This window comes from Octodon degus, unplaced genomic scaffold, assembly GCF_000260255.1.
Source record: "Octodon degus isolate 3935 unplaced genomic scaffold, OctDeg1.0 scaffold00001, whole genome shotgun sequence".
In the NCBI taxonomy this organism is placed as follows: Eukaryota; Metazoa; Chordata; class Mammalia; order Rodentia; family Octodontidae; genus Octodon; species Octodon degus.
The window spans coordinates 6081959-6107307 of NW_004524577.1; the positions used below are offsets into that span (position 1 = coordinate 6081959).

Genomic DNA, 25349 nt, shown 5'->3' on the forward strand with positions numbered 1-25349 from the left:
GAATCAGAGCCATGTGGGGGGTGATGGAACTTTCCTCTTACACTTTCCCTTATTTGGGCAAGAAGGGCTGCAGCACCAATCCCTGCTTGCCTCGGCCTCCTCCTGTGGTCCTGGACCTCCACTACCAATCAGCAGCCAGTCCCGCCCAACTACTTCCGCTACACGGCTATTTAGACCCCGCTCACTTCCTCAATAAACGAGACTTGATCAGAAAGCTTGTCTTGTCTCCGTCTGTTGTGTCTCTTGCCCTGTCCTGTTCATCCCTGTTCCTCCTCCAGGTCACTATCCCACGTGTTGACTCGCCGGACGAGTCAGAGACAGAACAGGATGGATGACCTACCAGTACCAGACGGTGCTAGGGAGGCTGGAAAACACAGATTCTGGGAGAGGCACAACAGGTATATGACTTGGGATGTTCAGATGCCTTACCTAGTCCTCACTGCCTCCTTGGGAAGCGGGCTATCATACCCACTTCATGGAAGAAGACAGGGAATGTTGCAGGCAGCCGAGTTAGACAGAAATATTATAGAGGCCCTCAGAAAGACAGCATGGAAGACAAGATCCATTGCAACCGTGAGAGAGGGTTGCTCCTGCTCTGGACCAGACCTAGAGACCAAAGATCAAACAAATGCTGACCTCCCTTAAAAACAAGCATCTGGGATTGATCATCATCTTGAGGAAGCCAAAAAGAGTCACTAATCCAGCTGCTACCAGCTGGTTATTGGATAGACTCCTGTTCTATATTCGTGCCCGCTCACTAGATGACTCGCTTCTCCATTTGGTCCTGGGCTTAATTTTACCTGAGCATTGGTGCTTGTAATCTCATTGGTTGACCGTAGTTTTGTCCCAGCTCATGCCCACGTAAGCAAGTTCCCATGTTCTCCACCTTAGACCCACATGGTTTTACTCTATAAAAGTCCCTGGAAGAGATAGCTTCCAGGGGACAAACTGCTCGGGCCCTACTTCTGTCCCCCTCTCAGACAGAAGTTTTCTTTCCCCCAAATAAACATATTCTGCTCTTAACCTCCGTTTGTTCCTAAAATTCATTCAATTTTAGAGAACACAAACTTGTCCCAGGTACCTTTCAGGTTGGCCGTTTCATTTCTCCTATACCATGAAGACTAGAGGCTTTGTAAGAATTCTAGTCAGTGGTGCCTTCCGTCATCGGCATTTTGCATTTGTGCCATGCAGGAGCCACTGAACAAGATACTTTGTCTTTTATTCAGAAGACTTTACACATGGTCATTTTAGGCTCACTAGGTCCCTGCTGAGGCAGTGTGGATCACATGTTGAAAGTGGAATGAAGGCCCCAAAAGGGTAAGTGAATGATCTTGCATCATCCAACAGAAGAGCCTGGTAGCATCCGCTAAAGGCCCGGATGTGGAACCACTATCACTCTCTTCTTTATGCAGCTGGGGTAAATTAAATGTTTCTTTGACGGCCAGGCTAAATGTTGTTTTCAAGTCTGGGGTTTTGTTTGTATGTGTACATTTTAAATAAATTTGATAATTGAGTCACAAATGTTCCCAGCACTCTTGAGCATATTCAAATTACAGACTTCTGATCTAATGGAGAAAAATCACCAATGTGGGCGTGAATGATGGCTTTTGTCTGCCTGGTGCTTTTCACAGCACTCAGATGGGTCTGTCAGCTTAATGGCCACTTCCAGAGCGCTGGAAATAAGGGCAGGGGAGGGGCTGCAAGTGAGACTACAGGAAGTGAAATCCCAAAGTGACAGATTGTGCTCCTTTTAAGAAGACATTTCATAGTTGCCTGTAATTTAGCTCAACAAGCCAGTTTGGAAAAACAAGACAGGTGCGTTTGCAGCTCAGTGGTAGAGCTGTTTTGCATGTGAGGTCCTGGGTTCACTCCCCAGCACCAAAAAAAAAAAAAAGTCAAGCTGGCAAAACTAATATTTTTCCCCCCTCTGGCTACAGCACGCCCTGCTCACAGCTAACAGCCAGAATTCCACTCCTGATTACTGGGAGAAGGGCTTCCCCGGTCAGGGGGTTTGGGTCCAAATTTCCTTTGGCTGTTGTTTGGGGGTCTGGGCAACTAGAGGCTTAGTGCCCACCTACTGCAGTCATTTCCCACCATCAAATAAAAATCAAATTCAGACTTAGTAAAGAAAGATTTGTAGTTGAAAGGATTGTAGCAAGGAAGAAAGCGCTCTAGCTTCAGGGGAGAAACACTCCCGCAAGAGAGAGGATCTGTGTCCACAAGATCTGCAAACACCTGAGGGGCAGGCTTAAAGCTTTTCTTTTGTAGAGAAGGAAAAGCAAGGTGAGCACGAGAGGAAGTGGCCTGCAAAAGTGGCAGGATGGGATGGAAGGTCACAGACAGCTTACCCTGAGGCTGGGCTGTTCTCCCAAGGGGCTGTGTGTTCTGAAGGGGTTGAGGGTAGGCCAGTGTTCAGGGTCTACAGGAAGCTTCTCCAAAGTCTGGTTCATAGAGGTGTTTTGTTCTGATCACTGGAGACAAGCACTTCAGCTGATCGCTTACAAGAAAAAGCAAGAAAACTGGGAGAGTGTCTAACTTAGACATTGGTAGACAAGAGGTGACTGTTCCTGAGTCTTATCTAAATCTTATAGAGAAAGGCTTTTTGTGGTAAACTGTATTTTGGATCAAAACCAGAGTGAGCTGAATTCCTTTTACTTTCACAGCTTTCCAGGAACACAGTGGTCAGGTAAAATTCAACACTGTCACCACACAATGGAGGGAACCAAAGTGGGTGGACTTTGGACCTATGGCTGCTGGGCCCAGTCACCACCACCTCAGCGAACTCAGTGGGTTATGAAAATCTTTATTCCCTGCTTTACTTCCTCTCTCGTTAATTGGGAATGATCATCATTACCACCAGGCACTGACACAGCAAGGAACTGACCCCTCACTCCTTTGGTCCTGGGTTCCTTGTGCCTCCTTTGATGAAAAAACTCAGCCAAGACATTTGGAACATGGGTAGAATTTATTGTAAAAAAGCTAAGAGATTTAAGCCTTCAAGAGAGAAAGTGGGCAATATCACAGAGACATCAGTCTTGAGTGTGAGTCTGAGGACATTTTTATGCACGCAGGAGTTATTCTTGGGGTTCAGAAACTATGATGATTGTCATTATTTACATGCCCTATCGTTCATGGCATTTCTCTTAGTCACTCTGGAATGTTGATAGCTCAAAAATGTCTTCCTTGCTCCTTTCAAGCTGTGTGTGTTCTCTCAGCGTCCTTAATTCCCTTAAGAATCTAAATCAGGTTTCAGCCCAGAAGGGAAAGTCTTTCACCATGCTCCCCTTTCTGATGCCAGCTGGTGTGGGAGACAGCCCCCAAGAATGCTGTATCCTTGCTTTGGAAACAGAGGACCAAGTGGCCAAACGGAATGTGTGCAATGCATAATCTCAAAATAGTGCTGCACTCTGTGGAACTGCTTCAGGTCGGAGACCTAGCAACCGTTAGTAGGTCTTTGCTTCTCAACTGGCAAAGCACAGCCCTTTGTCTGTTAGGCCAGCTAACGTCCAACTACCCAATGTCTGTATCAATTTGCTATGATTTTGTGCCTGCCCCACCCACCCACCTTGCAGATTGAACCCAGGGCCTTTTACCCGAGTCACATCCCCATCGTTTTGTTTTGTTTTTGTTGAGAGAGTCTTGCTAAGTTGCCAGACTGGGCTCAAACTTGTGATCTTTTGGCTTCAGTCTTCCACTAGACTTTAGCATTTTTTAAAGTGGCTCCTCCCCCGCCCCGAACCAGGGATTGAACTCAGGCCCTTGTGCTTGCCAGGGAAGCGCATATTCTGAGCCATCTCCCTGGCCCCTAAAGTGGCTTTTGCAAGGAAGGGGCGCTAGTTTAGTGTCAAAATTACACTGATCTGTTGCATTTGGGCAAGCCTCAGTTTCCTAATCCAGAATAAACACACAATAATCTTACAGGTACAGAGGATTAAGCAAAACTCAGGAGTGTAAGGGGTCCTGACAGCGCCACACTACCGTTCCCTGGTGACCAATAAAGGAATCTCCTTCCTTCCCTTCCCTCACTCTCCAGACCCAAGGCCGGCCGTGCTTTGGGCTTGCTCCGTGCCACATTCCAAATCCGCGGACCTTGAATTCACAGGTAGCTCATGCTTTAAAATCCAATTCGCAGTGAGCGGCGCATTTCTTAGCAAGAGGTGGCGGCGGGTTGACCACCTGGCGGCAGCTGCGTGCTGAAACATCTGGTCCTTTCCCCAAGGAGACAGCCCTGGTGGGTTAAAATTCTGGACCTGTGACTTTCCAAACGCAGATGGCCACTTTACTCACCCTGTTTACGTCTTTGCAAAATAGAACTATGCTTCCATGTAGATGTTGGAATTAGATTAAATAGTACGTGTAAACTTCCTTTATACGAAATTATCTTTGCAGACCGACACCCAAAGGGAAAAAAGCCTTCCCAGCCTTTGAAAGGAAGGGGCGGAGCCAAGATATCGGTCGTTCGGCGCTCCTCTAGGCAACCTAGTCACGATCAGACGAGCTGCGAGTGATGGATGCTCCTCGCGCCTGCCTGACTGCTGAGAGAGCAGCCCTGCTGAGATCAAGCGGAACAAGTTGTCACCAGCCCCGGGCCAACAGTGACACCGTCCAAAAGCTAGAGGTTAGTTTAGGAGCTATTAGAAAACGCTGGCCGCTCCGGCTCTTTAGAAATACGTTAGCTGGGCTGGGGGCACTACCGACCAGCCGTCGCGCTTAAGAGTTGTGTGGAGCGGAAGGGACAGCTTTGCGCATGCGCCTCGGAAATAGCCCAAGCTGAGCGCGCGCGGCCCTTAGCGCTGCGGGCCGATACCCGGCGTGCACCGCGTGCGTCTCCTGCTAGTCGTCATGCGCATGCGCGCGTTTTCCTGCTAGTCGCTCTGCGCATGCGCGCGGCCAGTTTCCCCCCCCACTCCCTCTCCGGCTCCTTGCTCCAGAGCTAGTTTGCGCCTGCGCGGTCCTAGGGCTTTGCTTTGACTTTCCCGACCTCCTAGTTCATAGTGCGTTTGTCGCCCATTGGAAACGATTGTTCCATCGGGCCTCGCACACGAGCTAGCAGCCGTGCAGCCCTAGAAGACGTCGGGGAGGGAAAGGCTGTCATGCTTGGAGAAAGGGTCGGAGTGGATTGGTGTGGGCTACATGCATCTGGCCAGGTCCCCGGCCCCTCCGCGCCAACGAAAGGTGCTTGTCATCGGCTAGGAAGTCACTCTGAGCACCCGTGTTGCTTTGCCACACCAAGATCCAGTACAGTGAGTCACCATGGCCTAAAGGATTAGGTGGCAGGAGGCGATCAGGTGTGGGGGCCACACCGTGGACAGGACCCTGCGATGTCCACGCTCGTTGGTCACAGAGCCCTGTGCATGAGGAAATCTCCTGCAGTTGAACTGAAGACGTTACTCAGCCGGGTGCCGGACTGTTCTGAGAAAGCTAGGGACGGGCCGAGGTGACCTGGAATTGTCCACCAGAAGGTTTTCTAGGACCAGCTCGGTGCCTTCAGTGGCTGCACTGTGTGGCCAGCTTGTGTCATGCTGGTGTCATGGTGGGTCTCCAAAAGCTGTATCAAACACTACACTGGCAGATGGTTAAAAGAGCTGAGTTTTAAAAATAAGACCATGACTGTACAGGCGCTTCCTGGAAGGCTGGGACTTACAGCGAGCAGGTGCCCATTTTGATTGTGCTCTAAACTGAAAGTTAGGTTGCAGGGTGGATCCTGGATGGTGAATTTGGAAGGTCAGAACTGGTCTGCTTGGGATGCTGAGTGGTGTCACTCCTTCATAACAGATGCATCGACAAGAAGCCCTCAGACGGATCTGGAAAGCCAAGACAAAACCACGCAGATTGTTCAGTCATTTGCACACTAGTAAGCGCACCTTTATGTGAGGATCCTTTAGGGATAGTTGGCTTACTTATTCTACTGAGGAAAGTTTTCCCTGACTTATAACTGAACTTTACTGTCATGTGTCACAAGGCCAGTGTATGTCAGTTTGCAAAGCCAGGACAGGGGCCCACCCAGGCTGCTGCCATACCTGACATTCTCAGCCCTTAAAAAAAAAAAAAAATAGGGGCTGGTGAGATGGCTCAGTGGTCTAAAGCACCTACTTAGAACAAGCTTAGTCAAAGCACAGGGACCGCGGTTCAATCCCCCAGCACCACATGCCAGCCAGCCCCGCCCCCTGGTGGGCTGAGATGGCCACACACACACACACACACAAATAAATAAAAATTAAAAAAAAAAAAATAGTTCTCTGACCCAAAAGAGATATTTTAAGGCCAATGCCTGTCAAGCTTCAGGTGACCACATTATAAAGTAGAGGTGCCGGACCATTCAGGCTTTCTCATATGACCTATACTTGGGTGACTGGAGGTGTCATTTTGCCAGGAGTAACCCCAAGTTTTTATTTGTCCAGCCATTTATATTAACAGTGTCCTGGTTTAAATGATAAATTACATAGTTGACCTACCTATACGTGCCGATTTATATACCTCACAATAAACCCCATTTGTGGAGCTCTGGGAACCAACCAAACGGACAGTCTGGTACACTCTGAAATGCTGTTTTCCCCATCTTGACTCTGTCCTCTGTAAGATTCATTAATACAAACTTTTATAAAAGGCCACTCCCTGAGGAGTTCTGGAAAGCCAGTCAATAAAGGCAGACCACAAGGCCTCCCTCTGGAAAATGGTTTCACAAAACTGTCAAGAAGCTGTTTGATCAAGCCAAGATGTGGGGGGCCAGCAGGATAGCTCAGCGGACTGAACACCCCCTTAGACAAGCGCAGAGACCGGGTTCAGATGGCAGGGACCATCTGCCATGCCAGCCCTGCCCCCGGGGCATGCCTGTGATCTGGGTGCTGGGGAGGCTGAGCCAGGAGGATCACTATGAGTCTGAGCTGCAGACCAAATACATAAAAAAAAAAGATGTGGGTATGTTTTGCCAAGGCCCGAGGTGAGGCCGTGTGGAAGGCAGCTCTGTGGAGCTCACATCTGATCTTGGTTGGAGGTGCAGCTCAAGTAGTTGGTTTCGGGAAGGCTGCTGCTTCCAGCCCCACAGGAGGCCAAGTGTCAGGAAGATTGTTCATGGAGCCAACAAAATGTTCCCACAGCCAGTCCAAGATGCTTGTCCTCCAAGGCCACCTCTCAGGGCTGACAGGAGCCTGCATGAGGCTGCCTCCTGGAGAAAAGTGGACACAACAAACAGAACACTTCTTGTTCTTTCTTTTTCTGAGACAGAGTCTCACTATGCATTTCAGGCTGGTCATGAGCATACTTGGTAGCCCAGGCCTTGAACCTGCCTCAGCCTCCTGAGTGCTGGGTTTACAGACATGCTCCACCAGGCCCAGCTTGTTTCTTTATTGTTTTTTTTTTAAACCTGGAAGATCGATTTGTAAAACTTAAGGCAAAATCCAGTTCCACCTGACCATCAGGTAAACCCCAGGCTCTGAGGAGGCAAGACTTTTAAGACAGGTCACAGCCTACTTTGGAAGCATGTTTTGTGAATCTGGATCTGGCTCCTCCCACAGCTGTTTGCTGTGGCAGCTGTTGAAAAGATGAACCATGAGAGGTTCTGGGAACTTGGACGCAGCCCGTAGGACTGATGAGGCCGACGTGCCATTTCTCCATGGGAAGCTGCTTCATGCTGCCAGCGCAAGGCCCCGTAGGAGACTGGTGTTGTCAGATGAGTCATGAGGCCATCAGGAGGCCCTTTCAAGTAGCCCTGGGGGCATCTGAAAGCAATTTTGCAAACGTGTCTGTATACTTGGCCTTCAGTTCCTACGCTAAGGTCAGCTATGTTAGGCATTCACTGAAGAAATCTGCATTTATGGGAAATGAACATTTGAGGCCTGAAGCCTTTGGGTGCTTGAGATGAGATCTCTCCATATTGCTTTGTAAGACTCACTTAACACATTAAAGCTGACCCAGGGGCCAGCAGGGAGGCCAGGGAGTGCCACCTGCCCTCTGCCTGTGGCTGGAATGGATAAGACCATGCTGGGAGGTTGGACCGAGAACCTATCCAAGAAGACTTTTCTAGGCCAACAGAAAATATTTATGAGACTTCCAGGAGGCTGGCCCTAGAAACCATCCTGGTGGAGGGGGCCAGACACAAGGGCCACTGAGCTCTCCTCCCCATCTGAGCAGCCTCGGAAGAGTTTTCAGTGTGAGCTCAGGGCTGACCAAGGCCCATAAATACCAGGTCTAAACACCCGGCACAGCCACGGGACGCGCTAGGCAGATGCTGCCGCAATGCAATTTCAAACAGACTGCTTCCTCAGCCTCTTGTCTTAGACACTTTTCTTGTTGGAATAAAACAGTGGCAAGAGGTTCTTATCTCTAGAATGGGTACACAGCCCTCCCTTGCAGACTAAGCCAGGTCCTCAGGCCCTTCCGCGCTAGCTTTTGATCTAAGCCCCTCCATGAGGGCTTAGGTTTGGGAGCCACGTTGTCTGAGTTTATCATCTCAGCCCCGTGGCTTTACTAGGTGATTTGCCTTGGGCAGGTTCTTTCTCTGCCTACATTTCCTGCTCTTGGAAGTGAAGGGGATAAGACCATCTCAGATTCTGGAGGAATTGAGAGTGATGGATAAAGTTCTTCCGGCATCCCTGGTCTGTAGTGAATGTTACAGCTGCCCAGAGTCACTGTGAATGTTAAGAATGAGGCGAGCTGGGTAAACTCCCAGTACTCTGCCGGCTATTGCTGTTGCCATGCCTACTGAGTGGAAGGTGGGAGGCAGGGGGCTAAGATGAGCCCAGCAGCAGGGGTAGGGACAGGTAGGCCACCTTTCTTCAGCATGGACCTGCTTCCGCGTCAGCTGCTGGCTCCGTGGCGCACATTGGCGCTGTCCTACATTTTTCTGTGAGTCAACAGCTGAGGGCACTATGGTTCAAATGTGTGTCTGAGAGTTGAAAACCTGATCCCCAGGGCCGAGGTGCTGAGAGTTGGAACCTCTGGGAGGGTCCTCTGGGACGTGCTTGGCCCGTGGGGGGCTCTGCGCCCCTGGTAGAGTCATCCAGTCATGGGATGATGATTAATAGGTTACAGAAGGGGTTACCCCAGAGGGGGCCTGCTGTTATAGAAGCCAGTTTGGCTTGTGAGCCCTCACCACGTGATGCCTTGCACCTGCCTAGACTTTCAGCGTCCCCACCAGTGGGACGTCCCTTCCCCAGGTGCCACTGCCACGCTTTCAGGGTCCCAGCCTCAAAGCCATGAGCTAAATAAAGCTCTGTTGTTTATAAATTACCCAGGGTGCGGTGTTCAGTTACAGCGACAGAGTGTCTGAAACCTGGATGGGGTGTTCATTAGATCCCTTGTGGCCTGTCAGGTCATAAGCGCAGTGGGTTTCAGCAGCATGTGTTCGTTCCACGTGGGTCCAGGGTGTGGGTGCAGCTCAGCACAGTCCTCCACACCAGGGCCTCACAGAGCTGCCATCCTATGTCAGTGAGGATGGAGTGCTCATCCAAGGGCTCTTCCAGAGAGGAATCCGAGCTCCAGGATCTGGGGCAGGATTCCGCTGCTGGGGGCCAGGGAGCAGGGGGCCTAAGGGTCCTCACTCACTGTTGGCTGGGGATCTCACACATGTTTCTGTGGTGTGGGCCTCTCCTGTGTGCTGAGGGTCAGCGCTGTGTTCAAGCCGAGTAGACAGGGCCCCCCCCAACAAGGTGCCAGTGAGAGGGCAGCATAACCTACTCACACAGCGGTGTCCTGTCTCACTCAACCTTTGCTGTCGACGAGGAAGAGGCCCGTCCCTTCCTGCTGCTGCTGTAACACAGCATCACAAGCATGGGGTTGAGAACCACACAGATCTACCACCTTATGGACCTGTAGGTGGAAGTTTGACGTGGGTCTCGCTGAGCTAAAATCAGGTCTCCGTGGGGCTGTGTTTGGGGCTGTGTTCCTTTCTGGCGCCTGAAAATCCCTTGGATTTTTCTCAGATTCCACAAATTGTTCACATTCCTCTCAGCTTGTGTCCCCCCTCCTGTTGTCAAAGCTAGCAGTGTTATATGGCTCTGACCATTTTTCCTCTCTTTTTTTTTTTTTTTTTTTAATTTTATGTATTTGGTACAGGGTCTCACTACACAGCTCAGACTCATAGTGACCCTCCTATTTTCAGCCTCCCCAGCACTGGGATTACAGGTGGGTCCCACCATGCCTGCTCTTGGTGGCTCAACGCAGCCAGGGTGGGGCCAGCACATGTGGAACCGGGAATCAAACCCAGGTCCTTGCACTTGCCTAGGCAAGCACTTAGACCACTGAGCCGTCTCCACAGCCCAGCTCTACGAAAATCCTATGTTGCTTCCCGTCCGACTTTAGCTGGGAGCCTTAGAATTCTTCTAAGGGCTCACGTATTATCATCCAGGGAGTGCAGGGTGATCTTCCCATCTCAAGGTCTCTGTTCACAACGTACCTGCAGAGGCCCGCCCGCCATGCCAGGTAACGTTAACATCGTCACAGCTTCTGGGGACTAGGTTATGCACGTGTGTAAGGAGCCAGCATGTGAAATAATAGTGAAGGTGGAAGTCCCTGTGTTCGGGCAGGCTGATGTGACAGGCATCAGCCCTTGGCTGGCTGAACGCACTCATTTCTCGCCCACGAGCCATTCCAGCGTGGAGGCCGCTGCTTGGGTGGCCTGCCCGGGCCTCTCCTCCCCAGCTGGCAGGTTCCGGTCTTCATGCAGCTCTGTTATCCCCCGGGGCCTCGGAGCCCTTCGGTTGCAGCCCGTGGGCAGGGCAGGTGTGTGCGGGTGCTGTGGGAGGCAGGGGGCAGGCCTGGCAGCAGCGACATCGCTGCTTTGACGCCAGCTAGTACTCAGCGTGGTTTCGAGCGGCAGCTAAGCCCAGGAAATGCCTGTGTGTCCGGAAGAAGATGAGAGAACTTTGTAAGGCTAGTGCAGGGGTTGGCAAGCTACGTACGGACCACCATTGCTCTTGTGAATAAAGTTTTATTGGAACACAGCCATGACTAGCGGTTGCTGTGTGGTGTAGGGTGGCCTACGTGCCGAAGTGACGGAGCCGAGGTCAGAGTGTCTGTGTGACCTGTAGCCTGTACTGTTTTTTACCATTCCCCGCATAAGGCATTTTCTACAAAAAGCATGAAGGATGCTGTCATTCAGCATCTGTGAGGCAGAGGATGTGTCTCTCCCTGTTCTCTGTTGCTGAAGAGATGAGGTCCATTTGTCTCACAATTCTGGTGGCTGCAGAGTCCAGGCAGCGTGGCTCCAGCCTGTGGTGCGGGCCCCCAGCTGCAGGGCACTGCGCTAGGGACGTGAAAGGGAGAGCAGGGCCCAGCAAAGGGGCCAGGCGTGCAGGCGGCCGCACGTCATAAGCTGCTCTCGTGGTAACCAGCCCGCCGCTGTGGGGTGGCGCTAACACCTTTTAGAGTGGTGCCGCCGGGCCAGGGAGATGGCGCAGTAGAATAAGCACTTGCCTGGCAAGTGCAAGGGCCTGAGTTCAATCCCCAGTACCGCAAAAAAAAAAAAAAAAAAAAAAAAGGTTTTGGCGATACAAAGGAAGGACCATTTTGTATCTGTATATGCAGAATAGTTAGGATAGATATACAGCTACTTTCGCTTAATTCAATGAGAAGAAAGATTTGTGCTAAAATGTTTGGACAGGATATCCTTTCTGCATCTTGTACTACAGATAACCACTAAGAAGACAACAATGTACAATGTATTAATTATTGAAACTGTCCTATTAATCAGTTTTGAAACTGTCTCATTGATACTTGTTTCTCAATAAAATAAAATAAAAATAGAATGGTGCCACCAGTGACCTCTCGCTTCCCATCAGGCTGCGCCTTTAAAGGTTCCCCCATTCTCAGCACTGCCACCTTTGGGACCAAGCTTCTAACAGAGGAGCCTTTGGAGGCCGGACCACCTACCTGCCACGGCAGCGTCACAGCTGGCAGGGATAGGTCTGCTGCGCGAAGCACGCGTAGAGAACACACTTGTGTGTGAGCAGCGGTAGCTGCCTTCTGGTGGTGGCACGTGCCGCCGTCCGTTCACAGGGCCCAGGCTAAAGCCCCAGAAGCAGCGGATCAGACGCTGTTCCTTTGGGCACAGGCTTTTCTTCCAGGTAGCTTCTGAGCTGGCTGGTTTTCGGTAGCTACAGTAAATGCCTCCTGTGAATCAGTTTTAAGAGGAAAAGTTTACTTTGGCTGGTGGCTTGAGAGGTTTCGGTCTGGGGTTGTCTGGCCCCACTTCTTTGAGCCCGTGGCATGGTGGGAGTGGTGGAGGAGGCCTCTTCACTTACAGGAAGTGGGCTGGGGCCCCTGTGTCCCCTTCAAGGGCTCTCCAGGCAGTGACCCAACTACCCCTGCCTTGGCCCCCTCTTCTGAGGGTTTCTCCATAGTGCCACAGTTAAGGACCAACTCTTGAACACAGCAGCCTTCGGGAGGCACCTACCCAAACCTCGGCACTGCCTGAGGAGGTACCCAGTCAGCTCCCTCTTTGCGTGCCTGTTCTGAGCCAGACTGAGCCTGCACGCTCTGAGGAAGTGGGGAAATGAGATTGTTCCGCCCCCTGAAGAGCTCACACTCCAGTACCGGAGACAGCCGTGTAAGGGGCTAGTCATACATGTGTCCCATGACAGGTGCTGTCAAGCCCAAGGGCCCGTGGGGCACAAAACATTGCTGGAGAGTTCCACATAGCTTCACATATGCCTGAAAGGTTGGGTAGGAGTTCTTCAGGCAGAGGAGGGCTGTTGGAGGCATTCCAGGTGAGGACAGAATGCATGCTGCTCTGAGCAGACAGCTGTCCACAGTCACTGGGGACCAGGCATTGTGCCAGAGCGGTGCATACAGGCAGAGGGGGCCCTGTGCTTTCGGAGTTGTGCCTGCAGACAGCATTGCAGGTGGACTGCGGGCTCGGTGCCATGTCTCCTACTCTTGTCCCTCCCAGGTGCTGAGCTGTCACAGCTGACCTGGGGCACATGGCAGAAGGTACCGAGGAGCCTGGAGATGCCCTCTGGGAGGCCCTCGTGGCACTCCTGCCATCCACAAAGGAGGACCTGAAGCTGGACCTTGGTGAGAAGGTGGACAGAGGCGTGGCGCTGCTGCTGCGGCAGGTGGTAGGACTCTTCCACGGGGGCCGACGGGCCGAGTGTCTGCAGGCCAGTGAGGCCGTCCTGGACTACGCATGGGAGAGGCTCAACACCGGCCCGTGGCAGGACGTGGACAAGGCCTGGCGGCAGGTGTATGCCTTTGGCTGCCTCCTGAAGGCCCTGTGTCTGTGCCAGCCACCTCGGGAGCCCACCGCTGTGGCCGCAGCCCTGCGCGTGTGTGACATGGGCCTGCTGATGGGCGCAGCCATCCTTGGGGACATCCTCATCAGAGTTGTGGCTGTCCTCCAGGCGCACTTGGTGTCGGGGAAGAGGCCTGACTGCAGTCCTGGCCAGGAGCTGCCCAGCTTGAAGGTATCTGGGGAGTGCGTGACCACCTACACCGAGTGTCCCACAGCCCTGTGTTCGTGGAATCGTCACATGTCTTTGTCATGTGGCAAGACTGTGATTCACAGTCCTCCTAGTCCTGTGCCTGAAGTTAGTACCTCCATTGATTTGAGGAGTAGAGATGCTAGGTCCGTATTGGCAAAATAGAACAAAAATATGTTTGCGGTTTCCACAAAAGTAGTGGTGTTTCAGGAGGAAGAGGAGGAGGGAGAGGAGAAGGAGGAGGTGGGGGAAGAGGAGGAGGGAGAAGGTAGGAGCTTTGTGATCCCAAGAGAGGCTCTGTCCGGGGCCTCGTGGCAAAGCCAGCCTGCGCTTGGCCAACTTGCCCCAGCCCCGCGTCCCCTCGTGGGCCTGTGCGGCGCGGGCCCCGTGGAGTCTGCCATGAGCTGCCTGCTGTGTGGTCCTTGGGGGGTGCCTGGTGTTAGATGATGTCTTGGTTAGCTTCGCCTTGCTGAACAAAACATCCGACGCCCACAAATTAAAGGAGAAAGGGTTATTTTAGCTTACAGTTTATCGCGGTCGGTTTCAGTCCAGAGTTGGCACGTTCTGTAGCAGAGGAGGAAGAAGGGCCCATGGCACTGCAGCAGGATGCAGCCCAGCTTCCTTCCTTCCCTGTTCATTTCTCCCAGGCCACAAGCCTGTGGCTGGTGCCCCCGACGGCCAGGGTGAGCGTCTCTCCTCAGTAGGTCCGTCCCCCACACCCGGAGCACACTGGACCCGCTGGAGGGCTAACCGGTACCTCACCCGTGACCCAGCCCCACCTGTGGGCCAGAGGCTTCAGGGGGACATGGAGATATGAGCCAAAGCAGATGTCTGTCCCCAGAAGTCCCCCGCAGGCCCTGCGCACAGTGAGCCCAGATGGTACGGAGCCTGGGCTGACGGAGGCCTCCCCCCTTCTGGCATGCAGTTCCTGCCGTGAGCCTTGGTCTCCTTGTCTGCAAAGTGGGACCCTGCTAGTGGAGGCTCGCTCCTCGGCGCTCTCCTGCGTTTTTAGTGTTCTCCACAGCGTTCTTTTCTGTATAAGAACAGTGCAGACGGATGCCAGAAAACACATAGTCGTGTCACAGAAGGAAGGAAATCTTGGGGGGGGGGGGTGATGCAGAGAGACTGGCTTTGTCCTTTAGGAGAGAATGACTCTGTCAGAAAAGGAGCCAGCCCCGCAGGATAGTGACGGGGACCTCAAGCAGATGGCTCTCGGGCACAGACCTGCTAGGATCCACGCTGGGAAACATCCCGGAGGGTCAGTGAAGCCACCGCTGCTAGTGGAGGTTGTGGGCGGGCCCAGCGTGCAGGGTGCGGTGGCAGCGTGTGCTGGTGGGCTCTTTAGAGGGCAGGACAGATGTGCAGGTCAAAGGACAAATATCTGTCCCCTTTGGCCCTGGGTGGTGGCCTAGTCACTCTCCTCTGATCCCCAGGAAGCATGGAGAGGGCCTTCTGCCCACAGCAGGCCTGGCATGGGGTGTGCCTGCCCCAAAGACCTGCAAGTGTGGGCTTTGCCCAGGTCCATCTTCACACACTGCCCTCCACCTGTGCCTGGCAGGTGTCTCAGCCTCCCTGCACCTCTGCCAGGGCCCTTGACAGTCCGAGGCGGCTGCTCCTCCGCCTCTGGGTGAGCTGGGCTGGGGTGTGGCCCTGAGCAGTTCCACTCCTCCCTGAGCTCACACCCCTCGGGAGCTGTGTGCCCATTTCTCCTTCCCTTGGGAAGGTGGGGGCTGCTTCCCACCGGCTGGCCACCGAGGTCCAGAAAATGTGTGTAGGTCACAGCCACCGTAGAAGACTGTGGCAGCAGAAGGAGCAGGGAGGGGACACCTGCCAGCCAGTGGCCCTGGGATGTGGTGCCCCATGGTTCACGGCATGAGGAGACAGGCCCGGGGCAGTCCAAAACTGGCTCAGGCCCCTTGCAGGAAGGCCTCTCAGTGGAGACATTGCAGGGAGCAGTGACAGTGTGGAAGCTGCTGTAGAGAAGGCGTTGGATGCAAGCTCCCGGGTCGTGACCATGGTGTCCCCAGCTGTGAAGGTTGGGGAGAGGACGCACGGGCGAGAGCCCATGTTCCACAGTGGACTTTGGGATCCGAAGTCTCCTCAGTGCAGAATCTCCACGACAGCAATGTGCTACTCTTATAAGTGAGCAAAGATCTTTCACAGAATAGAAAAAGAGGGCCTTGATTTCATGGAAGAAGACAGTAGAAGAGCAGTTGCACATGTTGCATTGCAAGTGACACCCGAGGCACGCTGCTGCTGACGCCAGCTTTTGAATTTCTGAGTCAGTCACTGTTGTTTCTTTCAATTTTAAACAGAAAGCGAAGCGTGACCACGTTTCTGCTCCCGACATGAGGTCAGAAAGAGCAGTGCCCCGGCTCCGCTGTCCCTCCCTCCAGCACTTCAGAAAGTACTTCCTGCTCCCAGGGAGGCCTGTGGTCTTGGAAGGCGTGGCCGACCACTGGCCCTGTATGAAGAAGTGGAGGTGAGCGGTTGCCACAGGCCCGGGAGGGCCCTCCCCGCTCTCAGCACCCCCAGGGCCCCCTGAACTCCTCCTCCTGCCACCCGCAGCCCACTGCAGCGCCCCACAGTCCCTGTGCTGCCAGCCCTGGGGTTCACTGCCTAGGGGGAACCGAATCAAGGAGAGGCAGCCTGAATGTTCGCTCGAGCGTGAGAGCCGTCCCTTCTGCGGCTGCTGAGCAGTTCAGTGCTGCCCGAGCGCTGATCTCAGAGTTAAGTCTGTCATCAGCTGTCTCGGAGTGTACAAGAGGATGTGCATACTGCTGTGTGCGTGTGATAATGGGACTCGCGCTCAGGGCCCACCCACTGCACTACATCCCCTCACACGCGCACATGCGCACACACACAAACACCCTTTTTTGAGACAGGGTCTCACTGCCGTTCAGGCTGGCCTTGCGCTTGCCGCGTGGCCCAGGTAGGCCAGTGGGGAGCAGAGCGGCCCACAGACCAGATCTCCTGAGTCTGCACCGCTGCCCAGTACTGTGTCTGGCCTTGGTCTCCACGCCTGCGTTTCCGTGTCAGCACTATGCAGGGTGACGTGGTCTCCGTGGCGAGAGGGTTCTGTGAGTACCATAGAGCCCCCTGCACACATGGCCGCTGACGGCCAGGCGCGGATTTCCCGCAGCCTGGACTACATTCAGGAGGTGGCTGGCTGCCGCACGGTGCCCGTGGAGGTTGGTTCCAGGTACACGGACGAGGACTGGTCTCAGCACCTCATGACCGTCAGCGAGTTCATCAGCAAGTACATCACGAAGGAGGTGGGTGACGGGCGCCTTGTCACTCCCTTAATGCCCCTGACTGGATACTTACAGAGGGTTGAGTGCTAATTTTATGGGGTTGTTGTTGTGTTGTGGCCCGCTCAGCCTGCCCTGGGGGCGGGGCTGGCACAGCACGTGGTGCTAGGGATCCAAAGCTTACCTAGGCAGGCACATTAGACCACCGCGCTATCACACCAGCCCTGTTACGTATATTATTAAAAAACATATTCTTTAACAATGGAAAAATTACATATGCAGTGTCTGCATTTGTCACTTGGGAGTGCAGCCTTCGGACGGTGACCCACTTGGGCAGCCATGCTGGGAGGACATCACCAGGGTCCTCAGGCTCCCACCCTGTAGCCCCACTCTGCTTGGAGGGCCCTGGTCCCCTCAGCCCCGGGTGGAGGAGGCTAAGGAGGCAGGACAGAACAGGCCACGCCTGGGGCCTGGGGGCGCATCACCCGCTAGATGGCACCAGCGTGAGCGATGTCTGACCTGACTGACCAGGCCGTCCCACCTGCTTGCTCCTTTACTAGGCCAAGGATGTCGGGTACCTGGCTCAGCACCAGCTCTTTGACCAGGTGAGTCTTACAGTGCGCCGGCCCTCCCCCTCCCACCACCCGCTCCTTCCAGAGGAGGAAGCTGCGCATGGGTGCTGCCCCCCCACCCCAGAGGCTGAGGCACCCTCCTAGCGAGAACAGTCTCCTCCTCAACACAGGCAGCAGGCTGCAGTGGCGAGCCAGGCATGAGAGGCTGGGAGTGCCAGGCCCAGAGACACGGGACTAGGGAGGGCTCCAGTGTGCTTGCAGCAAGGGGAGGAGGCCTCTGGCAGGTCAGAGCAGAGGCCCCAGGTCTGAAATCCAGGTGTGGTAGGAACCCAGCAGCTGGGGAGCCAGGGGAGGGCGCAGGCCCTGGCCTGCTATGGAGGAGTGGCTGGCCTTGCCTAGGTAGTGTCCTTCCTATACCCCAGCACTGTCACCATCTCCCCACACCTGGCTTGGGCCAGGGAGACAGCTTCTGCCGACTGCAGGGGAGCTGGGTGGGCAGGGACGACCGTCCTGGGGACAGGTGCCCCACACCCCACGGTGTAGGTCGCTGCAGCAGCAGCAGCCAGGAGTGGTGTTTAGAAGAGCAGGGGGACAGGGAAGCCAGCGCAGATTTTATCTACAGCCAAGGCCCAGGGAAGCCTTTGAGCTCAAGTTGTCCTGAAATCCAGCAGAGCGGTGGGAACAAGCAGGTGCTCTGTGCCTGCTCTCGTGGGCCGGCGCTGAGGACATAGACCCAGCCAGGCCCACGCCAGGGTCTTCCTGTGGCAGGGTCCAGGGACAGGACACACAGCAGGGCTGGCTCCATAGACACAGGACACGGCCCAGGGAGCCAATGTGCAGTGTGTGGCCCAGAGGCAGCAGATGCACAGGTGGACACGGGGCGACAGGGACACTGCCTGGACCCCACAGCACTGCTGGCCTTGGCCACGTGAGGCCAAAGACACGGCCAGAGAGGCGGCCGCTAGAGGGCCCCAGGCAGGGCGGGCTGCACGCCTGAGCAGGACAGGGCTGAGTCCATGCCAGCAGCGTCACTGTGCTGCCCGGAGGCAGGGGCTGCCACCACAGGCTGCCACCTGTGCCCACCAGGGTGCCGCTGTGCCTGAGTTCAGCGTGCCAGGAGTGGGCAGTAGAGCCTCTTCCCAGCCTCCCACGCGTGCACCTCTCCTGCTTGGTGAAGGACAGTGCCTGCTACCCAGTGGCCCCACCTCATGACCCCAAGAGGCCAGCCTCTGCTCTGACTCGGCCTGCGGGGTACCGTACCCCCAGGTGCAGCCAGCCGGGGCCCTTAAGGCCACAGTCCTGGGACCAGGGCTGGCAAGCACAGGATGGAGCGCTGAGTTCACAGTTATTCTTAAGATGAACCAGGACTTGCAGGGGCTTCAGCCATGGTGGGCCCCTTGGGTCATCACTGAGGCCTGTCTTCAGCGCTTAGGCTCAGCATGGGAGAAGTAGTTCTCCTGCAGTCTCTGAATCTCTGAATCTTAGGTAAGCTTCTGAGGGTGAAATCCCCTCAGCCAGTCATCTTTCAGAACTCCTGGTGATGTCATCAGGAACAAATGAGCTTCTGCTCAGCATCCCTTAGGGCCAGATCTAGTGCCATCTGAGCTGGAAGTGGTGGAGGTAGGGGGCCAAGCTGCCAAGGGACCTGGGACCTTGGGCATAGCCTGAGGACCCCCTTCCCCACTGAGAACTCCAGGCCCTGAACCAGAGCGGTGGGGAGAGCAGCCTAGTCAGCCACGCAAGATAGACTCTCCGAGCCTGGAACAGCACCGCCAGGCCCTGGCACCCTGCAGGGACCTCTGGGCTCCCAGGAGGCCCTGGTTTCCTGGTCAGCAACCAAACTTCCGGCGGTGGGGGAGGGGATTCCTCCCTGGAAGCACCACAGGCCCTGGCAGCTCTGTGCCTTCCTCTCGGGCTTGGAAAATACCAGCAGGATTTCTGTAGTTAACTTACTTAAAATCCATCCATTGTGGCTTCCCTAGCAAATTTTGGAAAATCTTCCCTTTCAAAGATTGGGTAAATACCCAATCTAAATTTTCTTTTATTTTTCTTTAATTTGAAGTTTTAAAACATTTTTTAAAATTTAAATAGAAAAAAAGGACACAGAATTTGAAAACAAGGTAATAGGAAATTAACAATGGTTAATATATTCCGTGTTATCTTTAAAGTAGTTCTCAGATTACGAAGTGTAGCCATACAAAATTGACCAACTATTCTTTATAGTGAATAGAAATTAGTAATATATAGCGCCTGTTATATATACTAATATATAATAGGGGACCTGCCAGTTAGCTCAGTTGTTTAAGTGCCTGCTTAAGCAAACGCATTCAGGCTCAGGATGCTGTGGTTTGATCCCCAGAGCCTCATGGCTTACCAGACCTGCCCTTAAGGCATCCTGAGCCAGCCAAAACAAACAAATTCTTCCTGAAGGCCTGACAGGGGCCTGCTGTGCTGGCCCCACCCTGGGGTGTGCTGAGATGGCAATTGAGACTGGGTGTGGTGGTGCTTTCCTGTAATCTCAGCCAGCATGTAGGAGGTTGTAAACAGGAAAATCACTACCAGCACGAGTCCGATCTAGTAGTGAGACCCTGAACACCTGTAGACCCTTCCCTAAAATACAGGGAAAAAAAAAAAAAAAGAAATTTTAGTAATATAATTCTGTCTATCTAGAGATAGATAGATAGATAGATGATAGATAGATAGATAGATAGATAGATAGATAGATAGATAGATAGATAGATAAATTGTCTTTTTGAGACAGGGTCTCACTATGACGTTTAGGCTGGCCTTGAGCTCACTTCATAACCCAGGCTGGTCTCAAACTCACAACTCCTGCCTCAGCCTGCTGTGCGCTGGGATCGCAGGTGTGCACCACCACGCCCATATGCTTTTCCTTTCCTTTTCTCCTTTCTCCCCATCCCAGTTGTTCTTTCTGTTGCAGTTTCTTTTTTTTTTTAATTTTGTTTATTTGTGTGTGTGTGTGTGTGTGTGTGTGTGTGTGTGTGTGTCCAGCTCAGCCCACCAGGGGGCGGGGCTGGCTGGCATGTGGTGCTGGGGGATTGAACCGCGGTCCCTGTGCTTTGCTAAGCTTGTTCTAAGTAGGTGCTTTAGACCACTGAGCCATCTCACCAGCCCAGTTTCTTTCCCTTTCACAATATCTGTTGTACATTTTCCATCTTATTTACTCGTTTAGTTTCTTATGCTAGGGAGACAATATGATTTTTAATATGCAAATCTGATTTTACTTATAAATATGGTGTTAAAATGCATCCATTTATCTATAAAAGCCTCAAGTTTATCCTTCTTTATAGCTGAGTAATAGTTCATGGTATAAAAATACTACAACTTTTTATCCATTCCTCAGTTGATGGGTTGTTTCCAAGATTTGGCTATTAAATATTGTGCTGCTATAAACATGGATGCACATGTAGTGCTATGGTAGGTCTTTAATTCTTCAGGGAAAATACCCAAAAGGGGAATAGCTGGGTTGAATGGGACCCTCTAATTCTAGTTCTTTGAAGAATCTCCACACTGATTTCCACAATGGTTGCACCAGCCTATACTCCCACCAACAGTGGAAAAGGGTTCCTTTTTCCCCACAGCCCCTCCAGAATTTGTTATTGGTTGATTTTTGCGGAACTGGAGATTGAACTCAGGCCCTTGCGCTTGCCAGGGAAGTGCTTATTCCACTGAACCATCTCCCTGGCTCCCAAATGGTTGATTTCTTAATGACATCCATTCTTTCTGGGGTGAGATGGAATCTCAGTGTTGTTTTCATTTGCATCTCTCAATCAGTGATGTTGAACATTTTTTCATATATTTATTTGCTATTTGTATTTCTTCATCTAAGAAGTGTATATTCATTTCAGCTGCCAATTTTTGGATAAGGTCTTTGAATTTTGGGGGCCTGATTTGTTAATATTCTTTATATGTTCTAGATAGAAGTCCTTTGTCTAAGAGACAGTTTACTAAAAATTTTTCCCACTCTGGGTTTTGTCACTCTGTTAGTGATTTCCTTTGATATGTAAAAACTTCTGAATAAGATTAAATCCCAATTGTAGATCCTTTGAAGTATTTCCTATGCAGTTTAGTTTTTGCTCATGAACTGCCTCTCCTTGTCGTCAAGATTTCTATCTACTTTCTCTTCCAGTAGATTTAGTGTTTCCGTTTTAATATTTATATCTTTGATCTCTTCTGACTTAAGTTTAGTGCATGGTGATAGACGTGGGTCTGGTTTTAGTCTTCAGCATGTGGAAGACTAGCTTTTCCAGCGCCATTTATTAAAGAGGCTGCCTTTCTTCCAGTGAACATGTGTGGCCCCGTGGTCAGAGATACGGTGGCCGAGTGTATCTGCAGTTGTGTCTGCATCCTCCGGTCTGTCCACTGATCCTCAGGTCCACTTTTGCCAGTACCATGCTTACCTTAACCCAGCAGCTCTGTAGTATAATTTCCCGTGAGGAGCTGCGAGGCCTTCTGCCTTTCCTTCGTTCCACAGAATTGCCTTTGCTATTCTGCTACCCTTCTGGTACCAAATGAGTTTCAGGAATGTTTTCTCTGGTTCTGTGAGGTATACTGATGGTACTTTAATCAGGATTGCATTAAATCTAACGATTTTGGGAGTATGGCTACTTTTACTGTGTTCTTCATATGCATGAGCAAGGGATATCTTTCCATTTTCTGATACCTTCTTTTATCTGGTTTTACTGTAATTTTTTTTAAACATTTATTTATTTATTTTATTTAGTGTGGGGGGGCAGCTCAGCCCACCAGGGGGCGGGGCTGGCTGGCATGTGGTGCTGGGGGATTTAACCGCGGTGCCTGTGCTTTGCTAAGCTTGTTCCAAGTAGGTGCTTTAGACCACTGAGCCATCTCGCCAGCCATGTAATTTTCAAAGAAAATATTTCTTTAGAAAATAAACTGGTTTATTATTTTTAAGTATAAAGCACCAGTACCAGGTTTTAAAAATGAGTAAATCCATACCACATGGAAACAAAAATGAAAAGATTGCAACTCTTGGCAACTAATTCTGGTTTTATTCAGTGTGTCTAAGTTCGGGGTCCAGGCGGTAGTCCCCGCCCTGTGGGCCGTGGGCCCAGGCTGGGTCTGGACGCCCGTGTCTGCTCGCGCGCACAGATCCCGGAGCTGAGGCGGGACATCAGCATCCCCGACTACTGCTGCCTAGGCAGCGGGGAGGAGGACGAGATCACCATCAACGCCTGGTTCGGCCCGGCAGGAACCGTGTCCCCGCTCCACCAGGATCCCCAGCAGAACTTCCTGGCCCAGGTGGGAGTGGCTGCCAGCACGGGGCTTCGCTCTGCGACCCTGCCCCGTGGCCCCATTAAACAGCAGGCTCCTGAACCGAGAAATGAGAGCCGATAAAGGCAGGTGACGGAAATGAAATCAGAAAAGAGTTCCGCGGGGCCCTCGCCCCGCGCGGCTGCTTCCCGCTGCGCTCCTCCCGGCCGGCTGGCACAGGGGCAGCTTGGGGAGGGGGCCGCGGCTGCCAGGGCGCACTCTGCCGTCCCCCGCCCCCATCCATGCCCGACAGGCTGGAAGTGCGAGCCTGTAGTGGGTGGGGCACAGAGCTGCGCTGGAAGGAGCGGAGGGCCCGGGTGGGGGACACTCCCAGCGCCCCCGGCCTGCCCGGAGAGGCCGAGAGCCAGGTCTCAGGAGCCAGGCTGTCCGGTGTGACTTCAGGTGTCGTTTCACCCTCAGCTTCAGTTTCCCACTAGAAAAGTAGGGGGACAAGGAGGCACTGGTGAGGGTCGTGAGGAGTGCAGGTGACAACTGCAAGGCCGTGCAGAGCGTCCGTGGCCCATGCACGGTGGGGGGCCGACCAGGCCCGAGCACTGAGCGCCCCTGCCCGCAGGTGGTCGGCAGGAAGTACATCCGGCTGTACTCCCCGCAGGACTCCGAGGCGCTGTATCCCCACGAAACCCACCTCCTGCACAACACAAGCCAGGTGAGCACCGGACCCCGGGACAGCAGGGCGTGCTTCCCACGGCCCGCCGTGGCGAGAGCCCCACAGCGGCTTCTCTTGCGTCCTTCAGGTGGACGTGGAGAACCCCAACCTGGAGCAGTTCCCCAGATTTGCCGAGGCCCCCTTCCTGTCGTGTATCCTGGCGCCTGGAGAGATCTTGTTCATCCCGGTCAAATACTGGCATTACGTGCGGGCTCTGGATTTGAGCTTCTCCGTCAGCTTCTGGTGGTCATAGCCCTGCGAGAGTGGCAGGCCTGGGACATCACAGTAGTTCCTTAGGCGGTGGCCAGGGCAGGAGCCTCGCCCGGTAGGTCAGGCCACCCAGGCCGGGGCGGCTTGCAGGGGAGGCGGCCGAGCAAGCAGGAAGGACCCGGGCCCGCCAGCGCACGCTCACCGAAGATGACACCGGGAAGCGGTCAGAAAGCACGGCGTCAGCGCACCCGCTTGGTCCCAGCCTGCCTTTGGCTTGTCGCAGACTGCGGTGGCCTTTGGGCCCAAACCCCTCCCTACACAGTGCCTGTGTCCTCCAAAAGCAAGAGCAGCACCGGTCCTCAGAAGAGGCTTCGGGCTGTGCGCGGGTGGGCAGCAGAGCGGTGGCTGCCCTGCCAGTGACAGAGAGCATTGCGGGCGGGAGTTAGCTCAGCCGCAATCATGCTCATGGCCAGCGCGGGGAGCAGCGCTGGGCCCCGGGGGACAGGTTTGGGGGCACCCTCCCACACCCGCTCCAGCGTGGAGCCCTCGAGTCCCGCAGGGAGGCGTCCAGCTCTGTAAATGCGGGTTCCTTTTCCCGTTTGGCCTTTAAGGCTCCCTGGCCTGTGCGTGAAGACCAGCGGCCGCTCACCAGCGCCAGGGCAGTTTGTGCCCCACCCAGAGGCTTTCTCAGGAGTGTTGAGTTTCGAGGGCATCCGTGAAGTAAGGAGGGATTCATTACAACCAACCGCAAAGCAGCGACTGAAGACAAAAAACCCTAAAAGTTACGTCACGGAAATTTTATTTTAAAAACTCATGTAAATATGGTAAATATTAAATTAGTTTCTGTTCTTGGTAGCAATACATGCATGCTTTCTTTAAAAACGCGTCTCTACATATGTGGCCACGTGCACACCCCAGGGGCCGGCTCCACGAGTACCCGGGAGTGAAGCCGGGTGTTTAATATACTGTTTCTTGCTCTATAATTTCAGGGTTTTTTCACTAATGTGAGTGCACACAGAAGTTTGTGTAATTCTACTTTAAAATGCTTTCAACCAAATCCCACTGCTGCCTGTGGCAGGGCAGGCACCGGGAAGGAGGCCATACTGCAGTGGCAGAAAGTACGTGGCCTCAGGAGGGAGACCCACACTTTCACAGGGACACGTCCTGTGTGGAAAGTGCCACAGGAAGGTCACAGAAAACAACAGGTCGGGGAAGCAGAGGGCAGAGCAGGGCCTGGCTTCTGCAGGGCCAACACCGGCCCAGCTGGGACTCCCTCTGTTATAGCAGAGCCAAGAAGAGATGTGTGAGCTCTCTCAGCAGGGCCCTTAGCTGCGTCCTGTGCCCGTCCCCTCAAGGCAGGCCTCGTTCCCGGGGGGAGCGCGTCCCCACAGGCTCCCGCCCACTGGGTCCCTCCAGCTTCATGAGTCCCAGGCTCAGCAGCCAGTGTGCAGCCGAAGCCATGAAACCCCAGGGCCTGCTGGGGGCCTGGGCCCAGGAGAGGGCAGCCCAACTGTGCCGGCCAGGCCTCCAGCAGGTCAGAAGCCCCTTCCGGCCTGCACGGGTAACCCACCCACTTCCAGCAGAAGCGACAGCTGCAAGGCTCTAGATTCAGCCAGTGGCTGGGCCACTGAGGGGCCATCAGCTGCAGCTGGCAGGGCTGCTGCTGCCCCCAAACAGGGCTTGTCTGAGAGTGATCTGGCAGGCACCCGGAGCCTCGGACATTAACACATGGTGCGAGGCCTGGCTGCCTTGAGCACCTGCCCCTCGGCAGACAGGCAGCTGGAAGGGGCAATCTGGCCCTATAAACCAGGTGCGGTGCTGCTGGCAGTCCAGGTGACCTCTGCTTGGGCCAGATCCCCTTCCGGGGGGGCGGGGGGGTCTGCTCCAGCCACAGCTGCATGCGCACTCTGGTGGCACTGAACCCGGTGAGGCTCCTTCC

The 25349-nt window shown here is 53.6% G+C and overlaps 1 protein-coding gene across 5 annotated transcripts; it reads left to right on the forward strand.

Annotated features, from left to right (window-relative positions):
- Positions 1-3798: 3798 nt before the first annotated feature.
- On the forward strand, positions 3799-23859 carry Kdm8 (lysine demethylase 8). Of its 5 annotated transcripts, none has more exons than XM_023716250.1 (8): positions 3799-4618; positions 12887-13400; positions 15731-15897; positions 16558-16690; positions 17227-17271; positions 22372-22521; positions 23147-23200; positions 23289-23859. In XM_023716250.1, the coding sequence occupies exons 2-8, from the start codon at positions 12918-12920 to the stop codon at positions 23451-23453; spliced, it is 1197 nt and encodes a 398-aa protein (XP_023572018.1). In that variant the 5' UTR covers positions 3799-4618; positions 12887-12917; the 3' UTR covers positions 23454-23859. The 5 variants fall into 5 exon arrangements, with proteins under 5 accessions (XP_023572018.1, XP_004623191.1, XP_023571983.1 ...); XM_004623134.2 differs by having other exon boundaries at positions 3801-4618; positions 23108-23200; XM_023716215.1 differs by lacking the exon at positions 3799-4618 and adding an exon at positions 10099-10122 and having other exon boundaries at positions 23108-23200.
- The last annotated feature ends 1490 nt before the right edge of the window (positions 23860-25349 follow it).

What these genes read in the sequence shown, in the direction of transcription:
- Kdm8 (XM_004623134.2), top strand. Translation starts at nt 12,918, where the DNA reads ATGGCAGAAGGTACCGAGGAGCCTGGAGATGCCCTCTGGGAGGCCCTC. An exon ending in AGGAGCTGCCCAGCTTGAAG is followed by an intron (nt 13,401 to 15,730) that starts GTATCTGGGGAG and finishes AATTTTAAACAG; the next exon opens with AAAGCGAAGCGTGACCACGT. An exon ending in AGCAGAACTTCCTGGCCCAG is followed by an intron (nt 22,522 to 23,107) that starts GTGGGAGTGGCT and finishes CCCTGCCCGCAG; the next exon opens with GTGGTCGGCAGGAAGTACAT.